A 25802-nucleotide genomic window follows, 5' to 3' on the forward strand; every position below is an offset into this window, starting at 1 on the left:
ACAATGTTAGTTTTTATCCCAAATTCACAAAACAGTTGGAATGAAGAAAACTTGTCTGTCATTAGTTTATATATTTATAAATGAAGGATTTACGTTAGATTTTTAAAAGTTATGGATTTGTACTTGCAAAAAAATGAATCTGAAATTGTACTGTGTGATTAATGTTGAACATATTATTGCCAGGTTTACAAATTGTTGAAACTGAACTTGAAGAATGAGTACATGAAACATCATATCCCTGTATTTTGGGTATAATGCAATGGTTAGAAAATGGAAAGCATATGGATGAAAGGTTTAAATTTTACATTAAATTATAACTTAAAAGAAAATGTTTATAAAATGATGTACCATTTGTATTTAATACCAGGTAAGCTGTCAAAATTAATAAAGATATTTCAAATGTATGTTGGAAATATAAAGAAGGAACTTTTAACCATCTTCGGTAGATCTGCAATAAATCAAAGAAATATGGGAGTAGGACTCATATCTTAATGTAAAAGATTCTTAAAGTGAATATAAAGATACAGAGGCTTTTCTTTTTGGCTTTTTTCAAAGAACTTGAAAAAATGGAACTTTATTGTTATATATGCAGGAAAATGCTCTATGCACAAAATGGAAAGATGCTTATGGACAGTGGTGGGATTCAACTGGTTCGCAACACTTCAGCCTAACCAATTGTTAAATTGCTGGCTGGCCCCAACCTGCCCCTCACTCTTTGTCTCATCCCACCCACCTTGACTGATGCCTAAAGTCATGCCTGTGGCACAGCTGCTGCTGCTCTCTGGTTCCCTCACTTGCTGAACCGCGGCCCCCGCAGCCAAGCTGATATCTGCCTGGTAAGTCTTTCTCCCTTAGCTGCCTCCCATACAGAGGTGGGCTCCAACCAGTTTCGGCGAACCCCTTGTTAACTTTTTGCCTAGTTTGGTGAACCGGCTGATAGCACCACAAGCTGGGCCCACCCGCACACCACCTGGCCCCTTTCAGACACTCCTTACCTTGCCTTGACCACTCACCAAGTGTGGTGCCTGTGGCCCAGCTGCTCTCTGGTTCCTCACCCAGGCCTAGCCTTAGATATGCAACGCTGCCTTGGCCCCACCCCCTGGGCATGTGCACAAGAGTTGGAGATCATGCAGGGCCTGGCGACTGGCATTCCTGGGGACTGCTTGCTGAGCACTGCCCTTCATCTAGGATGCCAGCCCTCACATGCTTGGCGCCTGCTGTGCGCCCGCCCAGGGGATGGGATCGAAACAGCAGTGCAGATCTAAGGCTGGCCTCAGATGGCACTGGCACCTCCTATCCCCATTTGCTGATCTTTCCCTGGGACCGCTCCACCCCCATGTGGGAAAGTCACATCCCTATCTGCATGTGGAGGAAGGAAGAGGTGGGAAGGAGAGGGCATGGTGTTAAATTGGGAGAATGAGGAGACTGGAGACTGGCTTCAGACAACAGCTCTTTATTCAGCAACTATGTACAATCCAGCAGCTAGGCTCTCTGACAGCTTACCCTTATATAGAGACCTGCCAGAGGGCTCAGCCAATTGTGTTTGAGTATTCTTCATGCTCAAACAATTGACTAGATAGAAAACTATACAAACTGTCAATATCTGACACATGGGACTCAGGGCAGAGGCTTCTGCCTGCCAGCTGCCATGGGTGGTAGGAGATCGCACAGGCTCTGAGGAATGTGGAGGCAAAGGGAGGTGGCATGCGGGTTCTGGCGTGAGGTGGGGGGGTAGGATGGACAAATGCATCAGGCATGGAGGTAAGGAGAGTGGACTAAAAGGGAAGCTCCATGGGTTTTTTTAAATGGGCAGAGGCTTCCCATTTCGATCTCCTTCCTGTTATTGTCTCTGCCTGACTGCATCTACCGTTGGATGACTCTCAGCTCACCTCTTCAACCATGCAAGTGTGTGTGCGTGTGTGTGTGCGTGCGTGTGCGTGCGTGTGCGTTTGCACTTTGCAACCTACCAATCACAGAAGTTTCTTTGGGTGTTGGGGTGGGGGTGGGGGTGGGACAGGGGTAGGTGTCTCACTCATTGCAGCCTGAAAGCTAATGAAAACTCTTTTTTTGAAATGCTTGTTTTTCTCAGCCAAACCTCTCCTGATCTTTTCCTCTTTCATAGGGCTGGGCTGCAAGGGGCACACACACACACACACACACACACAGACACACACAGACACACACACACACACACACGTGCGCGCGCGCACACACACACGCGCACACGCACACGCAGAGTCTGGGAGATGTATGATACCTACATATATTGTTGTGACAAAATAAATAAATAAATAAAAATAAATAAATAAATAAACCACACTGAAGCAATGATGGGGGAGGAGTCAAAATAGAAAGTCTGTCTGGAGCCTTTGGCAGCTTAAAAAAAAAGAAGGAAGAAAGGAAGGAAGGAGGAGCATCTTGGTTGAGATGCCCCAGTTCAAAGGAGAAAGCAATGTTTTGTCACAGACAGAACTTTGTTGGCAATCCAAGTTAACGTTGGCATTTTTGAATTGTGAGCTCTTAGGAAAGGAGCCCCTCCTTGTATGTTTCAAACAGTCATTTCTAGTGGGGAAAACAGGATAAAGCAGAGTGGGGAAAATATTTTCCTTTGCTATATTTTCAGTCTGAATTAGACCATGGCAGGCTTCCTACAGGAGAGCCCTTTTAAGGATTATTTATTAATAGAAAAGCAACTAACTTACCTCTGTTCCTAAATATTAAAGCTGCTGTACAAAAAAAAAATGAGGAGTTCTGATGAACTATCATAGCCAACATTTTGACAGTTTTGCTGTTGTCTGTGGACTCTCCCACTAAATGAAAGCATAGGATAAACTGAGCCTGTTTTGTTCTCAGTCTTTGGCCACAAACTACTAGCAAAAGTGGCATCTGATCACAAAGAAAGGAGGCATTGAGAAATGTTTCCCCTTTTGCACTTGAGTATCCAAGAAGGGACAGGAAAGATAAAGAAAAAGAAGGAAAGACAGCAAGGAAGGGAAAACAAGGAAAGGGGAAGAGGGAAAAAAGGAAAATGAAGAGGGAAGCAAAAAAGAAGAAAAGGGAAAAAAAGAAGGGAAGGAAGGAAGGAAGGAAGTGTTGTGGTCCGTCAACAGCCTATGGTGCTGGTGGTGGAATCGGACAGTGATGAGGCGGAAGCGAGGCCAGGGCCATCGAGAAATGGGTTGTGGACTCCAGAACCTCCAGAGCCCGAGAGTAGTGAGGAGGAAGAGGAACTGGGAGAGCCTGTCCCTAATGCTCGAATGAGAAGAGCTGCCAAGAGGCAGGAGCAGCTCAAGCAGAGAGGTCACCTCGGGGGTAGGGCCAAGAGATAATTGGCCCCTCCCATAAGGTTTAAAAGGAGACCGGCATGGGTGTCTCAGTTTGCCGGAAAACAACATTGGAGCTGTGCTCGTTCCATTCTCTGCTCTGGATGTTTCTCTGAGAAGACCTTGGCAGCTCTCCATTCTCTGCTTGAGACGCTTATCTACAAAGGACTTTGGCAATTATCTAAATTAGACCAGGTTGGAAATAATGACAGACTGTTTTGTGTTAGAAGCCTTTGCTTTCTTTTGAGTTTCACAACGCTGGGAATGGGTCAATTCCCAGCTGCTTGAATAAAGTTTATTTTCATTAAGGACTGCGTTAGTTGCTACCTGCTCGAGTCTGGGTCACAACAGGAAGGAAGGAAGAAAGGAAGGAAGGAAGGAAGGAAGGAAGGAAGGAAGGAAGGAAGGAAGGAAGGAAGGAAGGAAGAAGATTATAATGAGAGAGAGATTCTGAGGGAAGTCCTGCCTTAACACTTGGTCACCAGCAGCCCTGCTGTCCTTTAGCCATCCCCTTGTCCCCTCTCCCTGACTTCTCCTGGTGGTCTCCCATCCTATTGCTGAGGATGCTTTGGTTACAAAGCCGGGTCTCCTTGCATGGAATGGGAGTAGGCCTCCCCCTGACCCATACACTTTGCCTGCCTGCATACATCATGAGCAATGTGCCCAAGGGGAGTGAGAACAGCAGCAGTAGTCTTGAGGAGGCAGTAAGCACAACCAGGCGCCCTCTCGGGGAAGCGGGGCTTAGTTGTGAGGCCCCAGTGCACTGGAAGCTTGAGGGCCAGGCTGAGCACTTTCCTTCAGCTGCCCAGGGCTCTTGACAGCCTGCGCTGCTGTACAGGGGTCCTTTGTGTGGCCTGAGAGGGACACCGGTTGCCCCCCTTCTTTGTGGCAGCCCCTCAAAAGCCTGTTTTGTGACCTGCCTATCATACTCTTGGGCAAAACATGTGAGCCATTTCCTCCTTTCAATGATCCAAGAAAGTACATCTATAGTATGTAGATGCAGATAATAAAGTTGAAAAAAGCTGAATAACATTTTTACAGAACTATAGATACATTGGGACCGGGCGTGACAAGGAGTGGCTGGGACGGGAGTGGCCAGGCGAGGTGCTTCTTGATGTGAGTGATGTGAAGTTGGTCACACCCACCCAGTCAAATGACCACCCAGCCACACCCACCCAGCCACGCACACAGAACCGGTTGTTTAAAAATTTGAGTCTCACCACTTATGGATAACTGGCTTATGGATAACTGGCTGGAAAAATTGATGGAATTATCTTTGTTTCCACTTGGAAACCACTTCTGGACTTTGTGCTTGAGACTGAAAAAAATTTAATGCTGACTTTGGGTTTTGCTGATTAAATAGGTTTGCTGCTATAAAAATGGCTAATATATATTATTGTGTAAAAATAAAAAGTTGAGACTATATTGTTATCTTATTCTACTATGCTAAAAGTCAAAAGTCAATGTTTTTCTTTCTTTTTTATCTTTTCCCCTACACCTTCTCTTTCCCTTTTCATCTCAAACTTTCTCACTATTTTCATTTTTCTTTGTATTTTATATATTGATAAACTATTTAAAAAGTTCATTGTTAATTTTTACCTGGTCTTTCTCATGAACTTCAAATACATGCATACATACAGTAACACATATACTAAATATAAATAACTATGTTCTGGGAAGAAATAATGTTTTATCACTGTGGTCAGGAACACAATGTTGCCTACGCAGGGATGCTGGCTTGAAAATCGAAAAGATTATGGAAGATGTCAAGCTGCTACAACTTAAAGGGGTGGAAGCTGAACATTTTTTTCCAGCTCAAATGTTTATACAATCTGGGGAATAATATGAAACAATGAAAAAACAAAAGTCTATTTAAGGTGGATTTTTCTAAATCCCTTAGGTTTTATGTGGTTCAAGAAACTTTGCTGGTACAGTATTTTAACTGAAAAATCCTAAATCCTGGAAAGTTCCAGCAAATTAAATGCTATTAAATGCCTAGATCAGATGTACGTCACTTTGTACATGTGACCCAAACATCTTTTTTGGCATGTACTAGCCTCCCTGCCTCAGCTGGTTAATTAACTATGATCATAACTTTTTAAAAAGAATGGTTTATGGTCCAAGCTTTGAAATCTTCTTTAAAAAATTGATTAAATCAAACATAGTTTTTAAAGTTTAGTTTTCTCAGGCTTTCTTTATTTTTTTAAAGCCAAAGTATTTGTGTAAATATCTATGATTTGGTGTTTAATCTCCAGGATTAGCAAGGCAGTCTATAAAAACAAGTGCTGAAGCTGAAGTAAATGCTCAGCTTAATCCATTTTATTTAGGGAATTATTTTCATGGCCTCCTATCTGGGCCTCTGGTAACAGACATTTTGTGCAGGGAAACTTCCTCCTTGAAGGATATTCTTACTGGATCAATGCAATTGTACAGCAACAGTACAAAGAAAAGGAGTTCCTCCAATGCTTTTAGGTCAGAAAACACATTGAAATTTATGGAAATATATCATGGAAACCTTCACAGATTGGCTGCCAGAAGGCAAACTCAGAAAGTTACTTCCACTCTTCCTGGTAATCCTTTTTTCTTCTGAAGAGATGGGCCCATTTCCATAACAAGCACAGTCATTTTTGATTCCTAGTGACCATAAAGCCACCTATTCTGCTTACTCTCTAAGAATATGTCTAAGGACTATTTGCAACCAGTAACATACTTGAAAATAAAGAGGATGCTTATTTTGCTTTGTAATATGCTACCTTCCATTTTATTTATTTTTTAATTAAAATAATTTTACGAAATAAAATAAGGTAGAATATTCAGTTTGTCTGGCCCAGGACTTAAAGAGATTTAAAGGTTCTTTTGCAAGAGGCAACTGGACTATCTGGTTTTTCTTTGAAGACATTTCGCTTCTCATCCAAAAAACTTCTACAGCTCTGATTGGATGGTGGGGAATGGATTGGATTTATACTCCTTGCAGACAGCTGGTCATTTGCATTTTTTAGCAACTCTTTAAGGTCACCTGGAGGTTTATCTATATCATCAGGGTCACTTGAATTATGAAAATGGATGTGGAGCCTTCTTGGAACTGTTGAAAGGATTGTGTTGTAGACTGGAGATAGATGATGTACTATCCCGCTCCCCTCTGTTGAGAGAGGGCTGTTCAGTTCTGACATAGATGGCTTCTTTGACCGCTCTTTCAAACCAGCAGTCCTCTCTGATCAAAATATGGCATTTGTTGTCTTCAAAAGAGTGGCCTATGTGTTTTAAATGCAGATGAACTGCTGAATGTTTTCTGGATGGGTTTGTTTTCCTATGTTGTGCCATGTGTTTATGAAGTAGTTGTTTTGTTTCCTCAATGTACAGATTTGCACATCGCTCACTGCATTGTACTGCATATACCAACCACACTGCTTAGTTTGGGTCTGGGTGTTTTATACTTGGGGTGGAGAAGAAAAGAGGACTGTAAAATTAAACAAAAAGTTCCCACTATCTTCAATACACTGCAAATTTACTGCAGTACAGTATGTCTTCTTGTTTTGTATCTTAATAAAACTTTATATACCGTATGTACAAAGGTAATTTGGCTAATAATACACAGCCTTTCAACTTCATCAATAGTTATAACAATAGCACTACAGGTAGTCTGAAATAATTAAGCCTGGAATTGCAAATTGCTGCGGTCATAAATTGAGTCATCACATGACCAGACCTGATTTTTCAACAATTGTTCAGCAAACAACATGGGAGGTTAAATGAATACATTTTCACCATGGCATTTTTTTGCCAGAAATCAAAAGTAAATGCCAGAAACCCGCAAAAACATTACAAATCATGGCCACATAATTGCAGGATGCTTGAAACAGCCATTAAAGTGAACCACTAAATGCCCAAAATGTGTGCATGGTTTATGTGTGTGCACGTATGCATATGTGCCGCCACTGTAACTTTGAAAATAGGTCATAAGTAGCTTTTGCAGGATCCATCATTTGTGCAAATGGCTGTTAAGCAACAGATTATAAGTGAAGGTAATAGAATCTTTTATACTAAATTAATATTAAGACTAATTTATGGTTTAAAAAGTTACAATCTATTAGGTGCTAAAATGGAAATGTATTACTAAAAAAAAGAAGCAAATGAGATTTTTTTTTCTGATGAAAAAAAGAAATGTCTCATTTGTGCTGATATTCTTTGCTTGGTATGAAGATGGAAGCAATTTCTTATTTCTCCTTTGTGACACTTTGAGGCTACTCTGACAAAGACAACACAGTTTTAAAAATGAACCCACCTAATCTCAAATGGCAAATTGAGAAGCATAAATTCTACTCACCTCCTCCATGCATCTGGCATAAATAAGGAAACCGCCAAACATTCCCCAGACCTACTGCATAAGAAATACAGGCAAATACAAATTGGAAATGATTGTCCCACAAAGGTCTGGATTTCTCCATTTCTGCTCTTAGGCACTAGCAGCAGTTGAATGTGTCTGGCTTCACACTCCAAATACTCATCAAAGCCTGTTGGTGACACAGCACCAACTCAATTCTGAAGAGAGTCTGCTCGCCAATTGCCATTCAAGATTTTTAATTACTAATCTTATTAACAGCACTTTGTGAAGTAGGAATGCTGGTTAGATAAATAAAGAAGAAAACAAATGGTAACATAGGCATTCCAGACAAATTATTTAGATTTCAGTTGCATTTCTGGGAAATATCTGAAACGTGGTGGTTTAGTTTGCCCTTACGCTAGCCTTATGCCAAAAAAGATTTGAAGTTACAAGATTACATTATAACAATTACAGGGGGTTCTGGAAATTATTTCTCCCTGTCAGCAACTCCCATTTAATTATTCACAGGGGAAAACATACAGCCCAGTAGGAGCTTGAGTTAATGCTTTTGTCACAATAAAGACCTGGGCTGCATATATCCAGATGACCACTAGAGGGAAACAAAATCATTCAGAGAGCAATAATCCTTTGATGCTGTCAAGTGACCTACAACTTTAATTTAGTAAGTTAGATTAGGTCAAGTGACCTACAAATTTAACTTAGTAACTTAGATTTGGTAGCCCCACTTTACAAATATTTTATTTAATTTGTCAGTTAACTTACTAAAGGAGATTGGGAAAGGTTTTTCTGACATACAGTATCTAAAACATTTTTTTCAGGGCTTTGTGTAAGAAAGGTTTAACACAGTAAGTATAGGGTGAATGCCCTTCATGGATTACTGCCTTGTTGTGGCAAGAGCTTGCATAGTTCAATGAAGCTATGAGCTATGCTGTGCAGGGACGCCCAAGATGGACAGATCATAACAGAGAATTCTGACAAAACATGATCCACTGGAGAAGGAAATGGCAACCCATTTCAGTATCTTTGCCATGAAAACCCCATGGACAGTGACGAAAGGAAAAAAAGATATGACGCTGGATGATGAGCCGCTCAGGTCAGAAAACATCCAATATGCCACTGGGGAAGAACAGAGTACTAGTAGTGAAGTGAAGTGAAGTGAACAGAGTACTAGTAGTGAAGAACAGAAAGAGTGAAGCAACTGGGTCAAAGCTGAATGGACGCTCAGCTGTGGATGCATCTGGTGGTGAAAGGAAAGTCCGATGCTGTAAAGATTTTTTCTCCATAGGAATCTGGAATGTAAGATCCATGAATCAAGGCAAGCTGGATGTGGTCAAACAAGAGATGACAAGATTGAACATCTACATCTTAGGAATCTACGAACCAAAATGAACAGGAATGGGTGAATTTAATTCAGATGACCATCAGGTATATTACTGTAGGCAAGAATTCCTCAGAAGAAATGGAGTACCCTTCATAATCAATAAAAAAGTAGGAAAAGCAATACTGGGATATAATTCCTAAAAAGACAGAATGAATAAGTTTTAAAGAATAAGTTTTAAGATGGCAGTGATCAGGTAGGGTTTTGAGGCTCTTGCTCCGATGCCCACCGCACTCTACCAGTCCACCACATTCCTACTGTCAGCCTCCACTCCAATCCTCACATCCTTTTGTACACTTTATTCAGTAGTTAGATTGCAATGGGGTTTTTATGTGTAATGTAAATAGCTCATGGATTCAGGTTAAGTGGAGAGGGCCCTTTAAGAGTGTCGTCTGACATGAGATCAAGGGAAGGGGAGATTGATGGTTTGTAATCAGCAAGAATGTTAGAGCACAGGCTTTTCAACGGACATTGCATTCCTGAGATGATTTACAGCCAGAGACCGGCGGAAGAAGATTACCACGGGGGGCCGAGAAGGAGCTGGCATTGGACCAGACCTGCCTGACCTCTTGGGGGAGGAGGGACTGATGAGGGGATATGGAATGTTAGCCATATTTTGTCTCAGATCCAACTTTATACTGCTGCAGTCCGGATGTATTTAGTAAAAGTACTTTTCTTTATTTACAAATGAACTCAAGGTGTATTCTTTCCTAAATATAATCAGAGGCAGCCTGACACCTACCTTCATGATTTGAATCTGAAACCTGATTGCTTGATAATGATCAACTCCAGCTCAGTGAGTAGTAGCTGTTCCTGATTCCCCAAAGCTCCGAGAGATTTCCCCGAAGCACAATAAAGGCTTCATGAGGTTTCCCCAAAGCACTTTTAAAGCTCCATGCTAAGAAGGCTCCGTGAAAGGGATTCCCCGAAGCACAGGGAGAGGGATTTCCTCAAAGTGCAAAAGAGGTTCTGTGAGAGGGATTCCCTGAAGTACAGAAAAGGCTCCATGAGAATCTCCCTCAGAGAAAGCTGATTCCCCAAAGTGCAGGGAAGCTGATTACTCGAAGCACAGAGAAGGCTCCATAAGAGGGATTTCCTGAAGCATCAAGAAGACTCCGCGAGGATTCCCCTGCTCATTTAGGAATGTGATTCTCCTTGATTCTCCGTAGCTTTGACTCCATGAGGATTTTGATTACTTTAAAACACTCCTTTAAACTCCCACTGAAACCACCATTTTAAACTGGATTGGATTTGAATCTACCACCATTTTAAAAACCCTCCCACAACACAAAGGACAGCATTTAAAAGTCATTCCATGAGGGGCATCAGAAACTGCATAGAGAAGTACAGCAGTATCTACATAACGAAGTAAAAATCAATTACTACAAAACCCTTGACAAGCTTCAAAACTATTTCATTCTACCCTGATACTTTATTTCATTAAGGATTAAAAATAGAAGTTTTAAAACTATTATATAATAAAAATTCTAATATTACTGATCCATTAATTAATCAATTAGCACTATTTAATTAATTCATTATCTAGCTGAATATTCAATTGTCTAGTTAATTAATTATTAATTCATTAATTGATTAGATTGACATTATTTACTGATCTACGATAATTGATTTATTATTTATGTTGATTAATTAATTTTTTACTGATTAATTACTTGCTAGATAATTATTTATTATTGATATTGACTAATTAATTTTGTCAAACATTGACTGATCATTGACCATGCTGGGCAGAAACTCCAATGAATTCACCAATATCACTATCAATGATGACCCAAATGACTCCAGCACATGCTATAAATGTAATGGATCTATCAATGAATATGATAAATTCAGGAAATGCCAATTATGTACCAAATATGCCCACCACACCTGCCTGAAAATAAACAAATAGGTAGCCAATTTCCTACAAGTATATCCTATATTTCTCTATCTATGTCCATCTTGTTTAACAAAATTTGACAACTTAATTGCCATGTCTGATAGGGTCCATACCATGGAAACAACTATGAAGACACAACAAACAATAATAGACTCCATAGAAACAAGTTTAAAAACACATATACTAGCATGTTTAGAACCACGTTTTACATCTTTTGAAAAAAAATTACAGCACAAAATAATGAAAACTCAACAGATCAAAATCTTATCCCAATTCAACAAACATTACCTCAACCACAACCAAAATCACAAATATCTACCAACCAACCAAACATCCATACTCATCAAAGATACTATTGAGAGAGAGCAAAAACATCAAAATGCTATTTTATTTGGATTAGATGACACCAGTGAACCTGATATCACAAAGGTTTGTAACATCATTAGAAGCTATAATACACCAACCATCTCCCCTGATGAAATCACTGAAGTCTCCATAGATGGACCAGAATACAAGAATAGAGAGGGCTCAGTGACCCCAAGATTATGTAGAGTCATTTGCAAAAATGAGACCAGCAAACAAAAGTTCATTTATACTACAAATTCAATTGCCAGATCCATTCCTAACCACAGCAAACTTTGATCACAGCCTGACCTATCCTTAGTACAACGGTTCTGCTTCTGTGAACTCAGCACAGAACTCCAAAGATGCCAAGATGAAGGCAAATGTAACCTATATATCGATTACCACGCTGACTGCATAAAAAGTAAAACCTACAATCAATCCCCCAACATCCAACCCTTCATCACCCAAAACATCCAACCATCCATCATACAGAACATCCAACCATCCGTCATCCAAAACTAGGTACGCATGCCCCTTACTTCCTCCCTACCAACCACTACTGACTTTAAATGCAAACTAATAAATGCAATAAACGCCTGAACTTCTCCTCTTCTTAAATACTGGTACATTTGAAATTATATTTGTCTGTGAAACATGGCTAAACTCATCCCTCCCTGACTCCATTACCACAGCAAGAGAATATCTTGTTTACCGGTCTGATTGCTAAAGCCGCAGAGGTGGTGGAGTAGCTATCTTCTACAAAATGTCACTAAACTTAAAAAATATTCAAGTTGCACATGAACTTGCTCTTCCAGAAACTATCGTCTGTGAACTGTCCTTAAACATCACGCTTCGCTTTTTATTATGTAACAGAGCCCCTGACTATGACATCGCACATGTGAACAAGTTAACTACACTACTAACATGGGCAGCCTCTTGCCCATACCCTCTCATCTTTTTGGGTGGCCTCAACCTACCTTAATTAGACAATAAACTAATGTACAACTGAGCTCATCCATACAACCCTATACAATGCTGTTACTAATCTAGGTCTATATCAACTAGAAACTAACAACACTAGACTCAACAACTGCCTCGACCTCATCTTCTGTAACAGTGTAAACTCAATTTATGGACTACTAATAAAAGAACCCTTTTCCTATAGTGACCACAACATGATAGACTTTTGTCTCAATATACACCCTTACAAAAATCACCATAATAATGGGATATCCAACTACAACTTCAAAAAAGCCAACTATGATCTCATAGACACTGACCTCTCATCTCTTGATTGGCAAATTCTATTCTCTAACTGTAACACTGCCAAAGACCATTATAATATTTTCTTGCTCAAAGTCAATAGTTATTAAACTATATGTACCACTAATCACCACCAAAACCAGAAAAAACAAATTACCCATATCAATAAGAAACCTCCAATCAAAAAAAAAATCCCTCTGGAGAAAAAACAAAGCTGGCTATTTAGCTAACTTTAAAAACCACTACAAAAATGTATGCCACAAAATAAAGGCTGAATGCACCAATTACCACATCAAACAAGAAGAAAATCTTCTCCACACAAAATCCAATCACACCTTCTATAATTTTGTAAACAACAAACTTAAAGACTCGAGATCCATCCCACCCCTAAAAGGACCTAACAGTAAAGAATGATGAAGCAGTTAAAGCAAACCTCTTTAACACATTCTTTGTGTCAGTCTTTATAAACAGCAATGGCTCATGCCTAACATTCCCTAATCATACCACTAATAACTGCAACGATCTAACACAAATAGATTTCACAGAAGATAATGTTGAAAAGGACTACGTAGACTGAAACCATCTCTATCTATTGGACCTGATGAATACCTGATGATTATCATTAAGTGTTGTATCATTGAGTGTTAAATTTGTACCCTATGACCATCATTTGTGTGGTAAATGTTGTACATTGATGAAGGTATCTTTTCTTTTATGTACACTGAGAGCATATGCACCAAGACAAATTCCTTGTGTGTTCAATCACACTTGGCCAATAAAAATTCTATTCTATTCTATTCTATTCTATTCTATTCTATTCTATTCTATTCTATTCTATTCTATTCTATTCTATTCTATTCTATTCTATTCTATTCTTCTTAAAAAAGCTTTCCACTGTTATAGCAGAGCCCCTAAGCATAATCTTTAAAAAACCTTTTAGGACCAGCTCCCTACCCAACCTATGGTCACTAGCCACAGTCATCCCTATCTTCAAAAAGAGAGGCCCCAGCTTGGTCAAAAATTACAGACTAATCTTTTTATGCTGTGTCACCTGCAAAGTCATGGAATCAATCATCAACCAATCCATCACCCTCCACCTAGAAACAAATAACCTGCTCTCTAATAAACCATTTGTTTTCAGAAAAAAATTATCCTGTAATCTACAACTTTTGCACTGCAAAAACATATGGACTACAAATCTTGATCAGGGCAAAGCAAAAGATGCAATTTACATAGACTTCTTTTTTTTTATTATTCAAAAAGTTTTACAAAAAATTTTTTCTCCCCCTTTCCTCCCAACCCCCCTCCCTTCACTAATCCCTCCCCCCTCCCTCCTGACTTCCCGGAAGAAGCACAAGGTATAGTTAAAAATAAAACAAACATATGCTAAGAAAATTTTCCCCCAAAACTATTATACCAATTTTCCCTCTCTAGCTCTGACTTCCTCCTAACATAACCAAAATCCTTCAGGAGAAAAAAATAAAATAAAATTAACAATTAACAGTAACAAAATATATAAATCAATAGAACAAATTAATCCTAAAGTATTTAAAACCAACTAAAGCATAAAAATCCAATCCAATTCAAAGAATATCTCCCTTATAGCTTCTGTAACCATATAATTTCCCCCCCAGGTCTTTCTTACATAAACTCTTTCAAAAATATTCTATTTAAAATACAATACAACACCTTATAAGATTTCAATACCGAAAATTACAGTAGCTATTCAAATTTAGTCCTTCCTCATCAAAATCCAATATAAATCCAGTATAAATCCAAATACCTAGTTTTTTATGATAGATATAAAACATATAATCAACCCATTTCTTCCAGATCTTCCTCACATAGTGTCTTTCAGGGACAGCAATATTTTTGTCTGTTAATAATTCAAAACAACCTTGTTTCAAGGATAATACTTTTGTCTCTTGCCATTTTTTTTGATGTATTAATCTCTGTCTTTCCTACATTACTCCTTTTGAAAAGTCAGTCACAATATTGCCTAATAGTTCCTTATGTCCAAAAATCCACAAATTACTACCATATATTCCATCAGTCCAAAGAGAAAATTCTTGAAAAGCATTAAGCCTGTAAATTTTTTCGTTTTGGGAGACAGCCTCCTGTAACACAAATTCTAACATTTCATCCAAACTATTTAAAGGAAACTTCTTTACATCAACTTGTTTATTCATGATCATATCCTCATATTTATCCACTTTTATTTGTATCTCCTCCATTGCATTTAAGTCCTGATCACACTGGTTAATTTCCTCCAAACCTTGATCCAAAACGTCCCCATTTATTATCAGTTCATATTTTTGAATAATTAAATACATTCTTTCTGTATAATCCTGTATAAAGTCACGAATCCATTCTTCTGAAAGAACCTTCATGGCAAAGTTCTTGCTGAAAATCCCCTTATGAAATACTTAAACAATGTAATATAATCCAACAATCCACAATCCAACACAATAAGATGAAGTCTCCATTCAGTTTCGATTTCGCAGCAAGGCTATCGGTCTACTTGCAGTTAGTCTGAAACACAATTTTAAAAGAAGGAAGAAAAATTTTTTTCCTCTCTTTAAAAAAAGGAGGAAATCATGAAATCAACAATACTTGCAAACCAGTAATTGTTCACTCATGCTTCTTCCGTCTGCTTATAGAGATCCAAAAGAAATCAATTGTTAGAAGAACTTGGACACCTTCCTCTTTTCCTGCTTTTGCAGGAGATGCATTGAATACTGGAGAAAATAAGGAGGAATTCAATGGGATTCGACCTTTCGGGACTTTGCATAAGAAAAACAAAGCCCCTAGGGGAATCTACCACTCTCCCCACCCTGCTCTTTCCCTTGCTCTTTCAACCAGAGAGGGAAAATTAAGTCGGGAACAGCTGTTTACACCGGCTTTTACCATATCCAGTGCGGAGTGCTCTGTTAGGTCCCTGCCATTTTCAAAGAGATATTTGTTTGGCAGACTGAGGCAAAGAGGCAGTCCCGGAACCAGCGAAATCTGGAGGCTGGGCAGGGAACAGAATGTATCTGCCCTGAGTGTGGAAGGGATTGCCACTCTCAAATTGGCCTTTTTAGCCACACTAAATGCTGTTTCAGGATCTCTTTTCAGAGCACGATACCATAGTCTTTTGAGACTGAAGGATGCCAATAGAGGGGACAAATAGATTTAAGGAATTAGCTCTGATAGACAGAGTGCCTGAAGAACTATAGATGGAGGTTGGCAACATTGTACAAGAGGTAGCAACTAAAACCATCCCAAAGAGAAAGAAATGCAAGAAAGTAAAATGGCTGTCTGAGGAAGCTTTACAAATAGCTGAGGAAAGAATGGAAATGAAAGGCAAGGGAGAAAGAGAAAGATATGTCCAATTGAATGCAGAATTCCAGAGAATAGTTAGAAGAGATAAGAATACATTCTTAAATGAACAGTGCAAAGAAATAGAAAAAAACAATAGAATAGGGAGGACCAGAGATCTCTTCAAGAAAATTGGAGAGATGAAGGGAATGTTTCATGCAGCGATGGGCATGATAAAGGACCAAAATGGCAGGGACCTAACAGGCAGAAAAAAAGATTAAGAAGAGGTGGCAAAATTATACAGAAGAACTATACAAGAATGAGCTTAACATCCCTAAGAACCACGATGGGGTGGTCACTGACCTTGAGCCAAACATCCTAGAATGTGAAGTTAAATGGGCCTTAGGAAATCTGAGCAACAACAAAGCTAGTGGAGGAGACAGTATTCCAGCTGAGCTATTCAAAATCTTAAAAGATGATGCAGTAAAAGTGCTACACTCAATTTGTCTGCAAATTTGGAAAAAAGGATTGGAGAAGATCAGTTTACATTCCAATTCCAAAAAAAGGCAATGCCAAAGAATGTTCAAACTATTGCACCATTGCACTCATTTCATTTGCTAGTAAAGTTATGCTTAAAATCCTACAAGCTAAGCTCCAGCAGTATTTGGATCGAGAACTACCAGAAGTACAGGCAGGATTTCGAAGAGACAGAGGAACTAGAGATCAAATTGCCAACATACGCTGGATCATGGAAAAAGCTAGGGAGTTCCAGAAAAACATCTACTTCTGCTTCATTGACTATGCTAAAGCCTTTGATTGTGTGGATCACAACAAATTGTGGCAAGTTCTTAAAGAGATGGGTGTACCAGACCATCTTATTTGTCACTTGAGAAACCTGTATGTGGGTCAAGAAGCAACAGTGAGAACTGGACACGGAAATAGTGATTGGTTCAGTATCTGTATACAGTATACTCTATACTATCACCCTGCCTATTTAATTTATATGCAGAGCACATCATGAGAAAGACGGAGCTAGATGAATCAAAAGTTGGAATCTTACCAGGAAAAATATCAACAACCTCAGATATGCAGATGATACCACTGTAATGGCAGAAAGCGAAGAGGAACTAAAGAGCCTCTTGATGCGGGTGAAGGAGGAGAGTGCAAAAGTTGGCTTGAAACTCAACATTAAGAAAGCTAAGATCATGACATCTGGCCCTCTCAATTCCTGGAAAATAGATGGGGAAGAAATGGAAGTAGTGACAGATTTTATTTTCCTGGGTTCTAAGATCACTGCAGATGGGGACTGCAGCCAAGAAATTAAAAGACGCTTGCTCCTGGGGAAAAAGCTATGGCAAATCTAGACAGCATTCTAAAAACAAGAGACATAATCCTGAAAACAAAAGTGTGTATAGTCAAGGCTATGGTTTTCCCAGTTGCAATTTATGGCTGTGAAAGTTGGACCATAATTGGGACCATTGAACTATGGTACTGGAGAAGACTCCTGCGATAGGTTGTAAAAAAATGCTTTTAAAAGTAAAAAAAAGATAATGCATCACAGCTGATCACCCTCCCCACATGCTATTCTATTTACCCCATGCCTCCTTTTGGCGTGCACTGCACGCGCACCTCACATTTGGTACATAGTGTGTACTGCGCATGTGTGCATGCAGCGCGCATGCACAGCCAGCAAACCAGTAGTAAACTGATTCAGATTTCATCACTGCTACAGGTGTGTATCAGGTCACAATCACAAGAATAACAATAACATTCAGTGATACAGTTTCAATCACAGAAGCAACACAATTTGTACAATACAAAGTTGCACAGCTTCTTTTGGGATCTTCAGATGGAATAACATAGGCCACCACTCAGGCCGGAAAGACCAAAAAATTGCTACTCTTGCAACAAGAAAAATCACAAACAAAACCCATTCATACTACAATGACTAGATCAGTTTTTGGAAAAGTTTATTCTCAATGGGTCTCCTCCAGGAATCACTTACCACTCTTTAAGTTCTTCTACTGGTCCTTTTACATGGGTGTAGTTGTTCCACCCTTTGTCTTTAGTTTGGACTGCTGTTTCAGTGACCAGTAGGACTTAGTAGGCCCTGTCCCAGGCTTGGCTAAGTTTTTACTCATGTCAGGTTTTACCAAGACCCAATCACCAGGCTGGAACTTATGAAAAGCAAAATTGAGAGGTAGGGTTTGAGCTAGTAGTCCTTTGTTTCTGAGGTAAGATAAAGAAGACAACAGACCAAGTATACAGTTCTGTATAAACATATTGTTAGCTTCATATTGTGGAATCTCCTCCATTCTTTCCAAGTGTGGTAATACAAACATCATTTCAGAAGACAAGGCCAAGGGTAAAAAATTGGTTCATGGCATAGATGATTTTGCATTCCACGGACATGACATTCCCACTGAATTTTCAGTGCCTCCATGATTGATTGAAGCACTATTGCAGTAAAATTATTCCCTTGTTGTCTAGAGCTTCTACTACTCCATATCTAGGTATAATCCAGTGGTGGGATTCTACTGGTTCGCACTGATTTGGTAGAACTGGTTGTTAAGTAGTTAAGCAGTTCAGAGAACCAGTTTGTTTTTTTTGTCACAACAGTATACACAAACATCGTCATAAATAAAAACAACATATCATGAAAGAAAAATATGTATACATAAATAAAAGTAAGCAACAGCTATGTTAATTTGATATAATGAAGGGAACAATAGGACAGGAACAGTAGGCACTTTTGTGCTCTTATGCACGCCCCTTATAGTCCTCTTAGGAATGGGGTGAGGTCAATAGTAGACAGTTTTTGGTTGAAGATTTTGGGATTTTGAATAGAGACTATGGAGTCAGGTAATGAGTTCCAAGCGTTAACAACTCTGTTACAGAAGCCATATTTTCTGCAATCAAGTTTGAAGCGGTTGACATTAAGTTTAAATCTATTGTTTGCTCTTGTATTATTGCGATTGAAGCTGAAGTAGTCTTTTACAGGAAGGATATTGCAGTAGATGATTTTGTGTGTTAAACACAGGTCATGTCAAAGTCGGTGGAGTTGTAAGTTTTCTAGTCCCAGGATTTCTAGCCTGGTGGTATAAGGCATTTTGTTGATTTTGGAGGAGCGAAGAACTCTTCTAGTAAAATATTTCTGGACGCGTTCGATTATATTAATGTCAGAGATGTGGTATAGGTTCCAGACGGATGAGCTGTATTCAAGAATAGGTCTGGAAAATGTTTTGTATGCTCTAGTTAGTAGTGTAGAGTTTTTGGAAAAGAAGCTGCGTAAAATTAGGTTTACAACTCTTAGAGCCTTTTTTGCTATGTAGTTGCAGTGGGCTTTGGCATTAAGGTCATTTGATATGAAAACTCCAAGATCTTTGACAGGGTGGGGGTCATCAGTAAGCTAATGACCATCAAGTTTGTACTTGTTGATAGGGTTCTTTTTTCCAATATGTAAGACTGAGCATTTGCTGGTTGAGATTTGGAGTTGCCAAGTTTTAGATCAATTGGAAACAAAGTCAAGGTTTTCTTGAAGGGTAGAAGTATTATTAGTGGTATTAAATAGTTTGACATCATCAGCAAAGAGAACACAATAACTTGAGATGAGGTCACAGAGATCATTTATGTATAGTATGAAGAGCGTTGGTCCAAGAACACTACCTTGGGGAACACCACTTTTGACAGGAACAGGATTAGATATAGCGTTGCCAATTTTAACCACTTGTTGTCTGTTTGACAGGAAGGCATTTATCCAATTGTGAAGAGGTCCTGAAATGCCATAGGAGTTTAGTTTGAGGAGAAGTTTATCATGTACTACTGAAACAAAAGCTTTGCAGAAGTCTATGTAGATTGCATCTATTGCTTTTTCTTGATCAAGGTTGGTAGTCCATATGTTTTTGCAGTGGAGAAGTTGTAAGTTACAAGACAATTTTTTTCTGAAACCAAATTGTTTATTAGAGAGAAGGTTGTTTGTTTTAAGGTGGAGTGTAATGGATTGGTTTATGATAGATTCCATTACTTTGCATGAGACACAACATAGAGAGATAGGTCTGTAATTTTCAACTAGGCTGGGATCTCCTTTTTTGAAGATAGGGATGACTGTGGCTAGAGACCAGAGTTTTGGAAGGGAACTAGTTGTGAAAGCTTTATTAAAGATTATGCTTAGGGGTTCAGCTATATTAATTGAAAGTTTTTTTAAAAAGTATGCACATAGTCCATCTGGTCCAATAGATAATGATGGTTTCAGGTTGTGAAGGGCTTTTTCAACATTATCTTCTGTGAAGTCTATATGTGTTAAGTTGTTAACATTTTTGGTACGATTGAGGAATGTTGGATATGAGCCATCGCTGTTTACAAAGACTGAGCTGAAGAATGTGTTAAAGAGGTTTGCTTTTACTGTTTTGTCAGTACATTCTTTGCTGTTAGGTTCTTTTAGTGGTGGAATGGATCTTGTTTCTTTAAATTTATTGTTCACAAAATTATAGAAAGCACGATTGGAATTAGTGCGTAGAAGGTCTTCTTCTTGCTTGGTGTGATAAATGTTACATTCTGTTTTTATTTGGTTGCAAATATTTCTGTAGCGGTTTTTGAAGTTTGCTACATAACCCTTTTTGTTTTTTTTCCAGAGGGATTTTTTTTTGGATTGAAGCTTTTTTATTGATATGGGTAATTTGTTTTTTCTTTTGATTTTGGTGGTGATTTGTGGTACGTATAGTTTGATGATTTTATTGATTTCAAGTAGGAATATTTTATAGTGGTCTTCTGTAGTGATACAAGTTGAGAATAGATTTTGCCAGTCAAGAAATGAGAGATCATTGTTTATAAAGTCATAGTTAACTTTTTTAAAATTGTAGTTTGGAGTACTATTGTTGTGACGATTTATGAGAGGGCGTATGTTTAGACAAAAGTCTATCATGCAGTGGTCACTGTTGGAAAAGGGTTCTTTTACTTGTAGTCCATAAATTGAGTTTGTGTTATTACAAAAGATGAGGTCGAGGCAGTTCATGAGTCTAGTATTGTTAGTTACTAGTTGTTCAAGACCTAGGTTTGTAACTGCGTTGTATAGTGTAGTATGGATTGGTTCGGTTGTACATTCATTTGTTATCCAGATTATAGAAGGTAGATTTAGGTCACCCAGGAAGATGAGAGGATATGGGCAAGAGGTAGCCCACGTTAGTAGTGAGGTTAATATATTTGCATGAGCGATGTCATAGTCAGGGGCTCTGTAGCATAGTATGAATCTAAGTGTGGTGTTGGTGGACAGGTCACATACAATAGTTTCAAGATAGAATTTATGTGCAACTTGAATATTTTTAAGTTCAGTGATTTTTTGTAAAAGATAACTACTCCACCACCTCTGCGGTGTTCACGATCTGATCGAAGGACTTGGTATTTTTTGTTTGAAATAATAGAGTCAGTGAGGGATGAGTTTAGCCATGTTTCACAAACAAATATGATGTCAAATGTACCATTGTTTAATAAGAGGATAAATTCAGGTAATTTGTTTACAATACTTCTTGCATTTATTAGTTTACATTTGAGACCTGTAGTATTTGGTGTAGGAGAGGTAAGGGGCGTGCATACTTAGTTTTGATTGGTAGTTATTAGAAGTTGTTAGAAGAAATCTTTTAACAACTTGTTAGAAGAAATCTCAGTTTCTTATTAGAATCTGTTAATTAGAATCTGTTAGAAGAAATCTCAGTTTCTTGTTAGAAGAAATCTCCTTTAATTTTTTTCCACTTTACAGGGTTAATCCTGTAAGGAATTAAATATTCTGGTGTTGTTTCCTAGCCTAATCTTTATTGCTCTGCTTACAGAAACTGCCTTCTTGGCAGTACACCTAGACTTACTGTTGCTTCCGGTTCCAGAGCTTCTTGGAGTTTTGTTTTGTTTTTTTGCTTGACTTTCTTAAAGGGGAAGGATTGTTTTATGCTTTTTACACTGCTGTTGGGAAGAAATACTCCCCTGTTGGAGTTCTTCCAGCTAGGATGCAATGATCAGCATTTTGAAGAAATGAAGCAGAAGATTTTAATGACAAGGACCCAAGTTGAGTGACATTCAGGAAGGCTTATTGGCTAGCTAGAAAGACTGACATTCAAACGTGAGTTTACGTATCCTTTCTGACTAAAGGGTTTCACTTTATGAGCAAGAGTTGGCTGCTGATAGTTATCATTGCATTTTAACTATTTTAATTCCTCAAGGTGCTCTGGCACCCTGCCTGATTTGTAACTCTAATTTGCAGGTATTTCTAATCTAATGATTGGTATTTAGGGAAGAATTTTGCAAGCAAAAAAGCATTTTGTATTTTTGTACAGGTAATCCTTGACTTTCAACAGTTACAATGGCACTGAAAAAAGTGACTTATGACCATTTTTCACACTTACGACCAGTGCAGCAAACTGTCATTAGGCCAAAGAATCGATGTCACCTGACCACCTGACCATGCCTACCTGGTCACATAAAGCACTGCAGTTGTGAAATGAGTGACACAGTTATTAAGAATGCTGCAACGGGCATAAATGATGACCAGTCATAAGTGCGAGGACCAGTCAAAAGTGCAAGGACCTGTCAGAAATCACTTTTTTCAGCCCACTGGGTAGTTAGTCCCTGTGTGCATAAGGAATACTCAGAGGGCTGAAAAAGTTATTTTTGACTGGTCCTCACACGTTTGACTGGTCCTCACACTTATGACTGTCCTCACATTTTACATTTTGCACTCTATTTTTTCACTGTGGTGAAGAAAAGCAATTGTGAAATGAGTGACATGGTTGTTAAGAATGCTGCAATGGGCATAAATGTGAGGATGGTCAAAAGTGCGAGGACCAGTCAGAAATAAGTTTTTTCAGCCCTCTGATCACCTGGTCACATAACCAGATAGCCACGTCCATCTGGTTACATGACCAGCTAGCCACACCCACCCGGTAACATGACTACCAAGCCACACCCCCAAATAAGCCATGCCTACAGAACCAGTTGTTAAAAAATTTGAATCCCACCACTGGTATAATCTATTCCAATATAATTTTGGTGACTACTGTTGAGTGGGTCTCATAGCTGGATAAGCTTCAACCAATCCAGTCAATGACCCACTATTACCAAAAAATATTTAAGTCTCCCCACTTGAAGTAGTTTAATAAAATCAGCTTGAATGCATTGAAATAGTCTCACACTAAAGTTGCCCTCCCTTTTCTTTATGTGTAGAACTTGTTTACTAACTGTTTTACATACTATACATCCTGCCTAGCTTCCAAGTTAGCTAAATTATTGCCTCAAGCTTCAAAGGCATTCAAAGCTTGATTTAAGGCATTCTGTTGTTTGTTAGTTGCGAAGTCGTGTCCGACCCATTGCGACCCCATGGACAACGTTCCTCTAGGCCTTCCTATCCTCTACCATCCTCTGGAGTCCATTTAAGCTCATGCTTAAGGCATTCTACTTTCTGCCAAAACTACTCCTCTTACCTTCTACACTTTCTCTTCCCATCTATAAAGATATTAACCTCTTCTCAGCACCAATATCTGATCATCCTTCTAAATCTCCCCTTAAAACTGAGCTGGATTCAAACGAACATCAATGGTTACTCTCATATTTATCAACTGGCTTTTTGGTTCGAGTACCTTTACTTGGAGAAGCACTAGGGGTCCTCCAAAAGTCAGTTTTCTGTTTTCCCTCATTATCACTGCCGTAGCTGCCACTGCTTGAACACAATTTGGCAATCCTTAACAGACAGGATCTAACATTTTAGACAAAACTGCCACTGACTCTCTCTTGCCTTCCCTCAAAGCCATTTCCTTAACACTAGGCTGTTTGCATACCAGTCTTTATTCAAAATAGCACAATTATCTATTCACAGCCTACAATATCCAGTCAATCCTAAAAATTTTCTCAACTCCTTCAAGTGTTATTTTTCTACTTCTTTCATTAATTAAATGTCCTAAGTATTTTATATCTCTACATATTGTAATTTCTAACTCATCTCTCTAACAATTCCTAAAAGGGCAACAACTTCTGCTGCAAACAAACAAACAAACAAACAAACAAACAAACAAACCATAGGATGGAGCACCTTGTCTGCTAAGTATTCAAAATGCATGCAGACATAAAGACGTAAAAGAATAAGAAAAACAGCTTCAAAAATAAAACAATCTAAATGAGGTATTTTGAGTCAATATTCTGAAATATATTTGGGCAATTAAGCATTTGACTCTCAAACATTTCCAGAAGGAAAAAGAAAATCAAAATTGTATTCAGAGCCAAAAACAGTGCAACTGCAAAGGCAGGTATCAGATGTCACTCTTTACCACGCCTTTCTTAGGCTGGCTCAGCAGAGAGAGAGAAAAAACAGTGAAAAGAACATAAAACTGCTCCCCCCCCCCTTTCCTGCTTCTCTCACTCTTCCAAGGCAAAAAAATAAATAAAAAATCCTTGCAGCAAAGAGAATACAGGAAGGGAAAGAAAGAAAGAAAAACATTTAAAAGACTACCTCACCTCCTTTCTCTACTCAGTGTCTATCTCTCTCTAGCTTCAATAAATCACACACATTTTTTCCACAAATTTCTCTCCCAAATCCTCCCTGGGACACCCCCCCATCTCTTTCTCTTGCAAACACTAGCCATTGCCTTTTTACTTTACAACAACAACAACAACAACAACAACAACACCTTGTAACATACTGTTTCTTTATACGAAAGGGAATCAAAATACATTCACTCCAATTTTTACCATTAACATACTCACATTTGCACTGTAATCAGACTTTTTGTGTAAACCAATCACAATTATTTCAGGGAGCTTTCTCACAAGCCAGTGAGCTCCATTTTTATTAGAGGGTCTCATCCTCCCTGCAGGTTTGGAAATGATTACACACAGACACATATACACACATACCATTAAACAATATTTCCAAACCTGTGGAGGTTTTTTTCCCTTCAAATTTTCATTTTTTTTCCCTGTGGTCAATCTGTAGCTCATTCTTCAAGCAATGGAAAAACTCAGGAAGTAGTTTTAATCAAAAATATTATTTTGGGCCCTAACCACTGCCCATTTCCCACAAATTTAAGCCCAAACCAAGAAGCTTACTTAATTTGCTGGCCAGCCAAACATATCACAATCAATTCAATCCCATTCAATTCTACATGCTGCTATTATAGATAGACACCTAAGAATTTTTAACAGAAATCACATCAAATTGATCAAGTCAAGTTATCTGAGTCTTCCCATTTATACAGGCTTTACCTTTTTATTACCTGCTAAACCCCAGGTGGGAAGAACAATAAACCTTTTCTTCTTTCTTCTTAATTCTTTCAGAGTTTTCTGGCTCTTTTGAGAATGGTAAATTCTCAAGATCTTTATAACACTGCAGTATTTCTTTTCTTCTACTCCTGGGTCTTCCTACTACATATAACAGCATAAATTAACCATATCTTCTTTGGTCAGCCCTAATGTTTGAATCATCTTACTCTATGGAGGGGCTTCCCAACCTCTAAGTATTTTTCCCTAAAGGACTAGTCAGGTCTATTTACAATTTGGGATTCTTCCTAATTGTTTTAGTGAACATCTCACTTTTACTTGAAGTTACACCCATTGTTCTATCTCCTTAAGCACTAGATTGTTACTACCTGTCTCTGTCCTGGGGCTGTTCTGTGTCTTTTCCTTCTATCTTGAATCTCCCAGCAGGTGCTGGCTTATTTTTAAAGATCCAGACTTTTCTCTATCTAATTTAGATCTCCCAGCAATCACTGGCCTATTTTTAAAGATCAAGATGTATAGAGACCTTCATTCACATTTTGTTTGCATCCTGCCAGGGCTCTCATGAGCAAGTTTGAACTCCATTTTTCTTTTTAAAGACAACTTTTACTGCTATAACGGATTTTTTATACTTTTTTTCTTTTTCACATGTTTTTAATGTGTTCCAGTGACCTAACACACAGCCCAGTGGAGAACATGACC

The 25802-nt window shown here is 38.6% G+C and overlaps 1 protein-coding gene across 4 annotated transcripts in view; it reads right to left on the reverse strand.

Moving 5' to 3' along the window:
• The window catches only part of SLC6A20 (solute carrier family 6 member 20), a 62986-nt gene extending 55218 nt beyond the window's left edge, over window positions 1-7768 (reverse strand). For all 4 annotated transcript variants that reach the window (XM_058181666.1, XM_058181665.1, XM_058181664.1 and 1 more), the window contains exon 1: window positions 7648-7768. In XM_058181666.1, coding sequence (XP_058037649.1) covers window positions 7648-7768 — 121 coding nt within the window. The remainder of the gene's footprint in view (window positions 1-7647) is intronic.
• Window positions 7769-25802: the final 18034 nt, after the last annotated feature.

This window comes from Ahaetulla prasina, chromosome 4 (assembly GCF_028640845.1).
Source record: "Ahaetulla prasina isolate Xishuangbanna chromosome 4, ASM2864084v1, whole genome shotgun sequence".
NCBI lineage: Eukaryota > Metazoa > Chordata > Lepidosauria > Squamata > Colubridae > Ahaetulla > Ahaetulla prasina.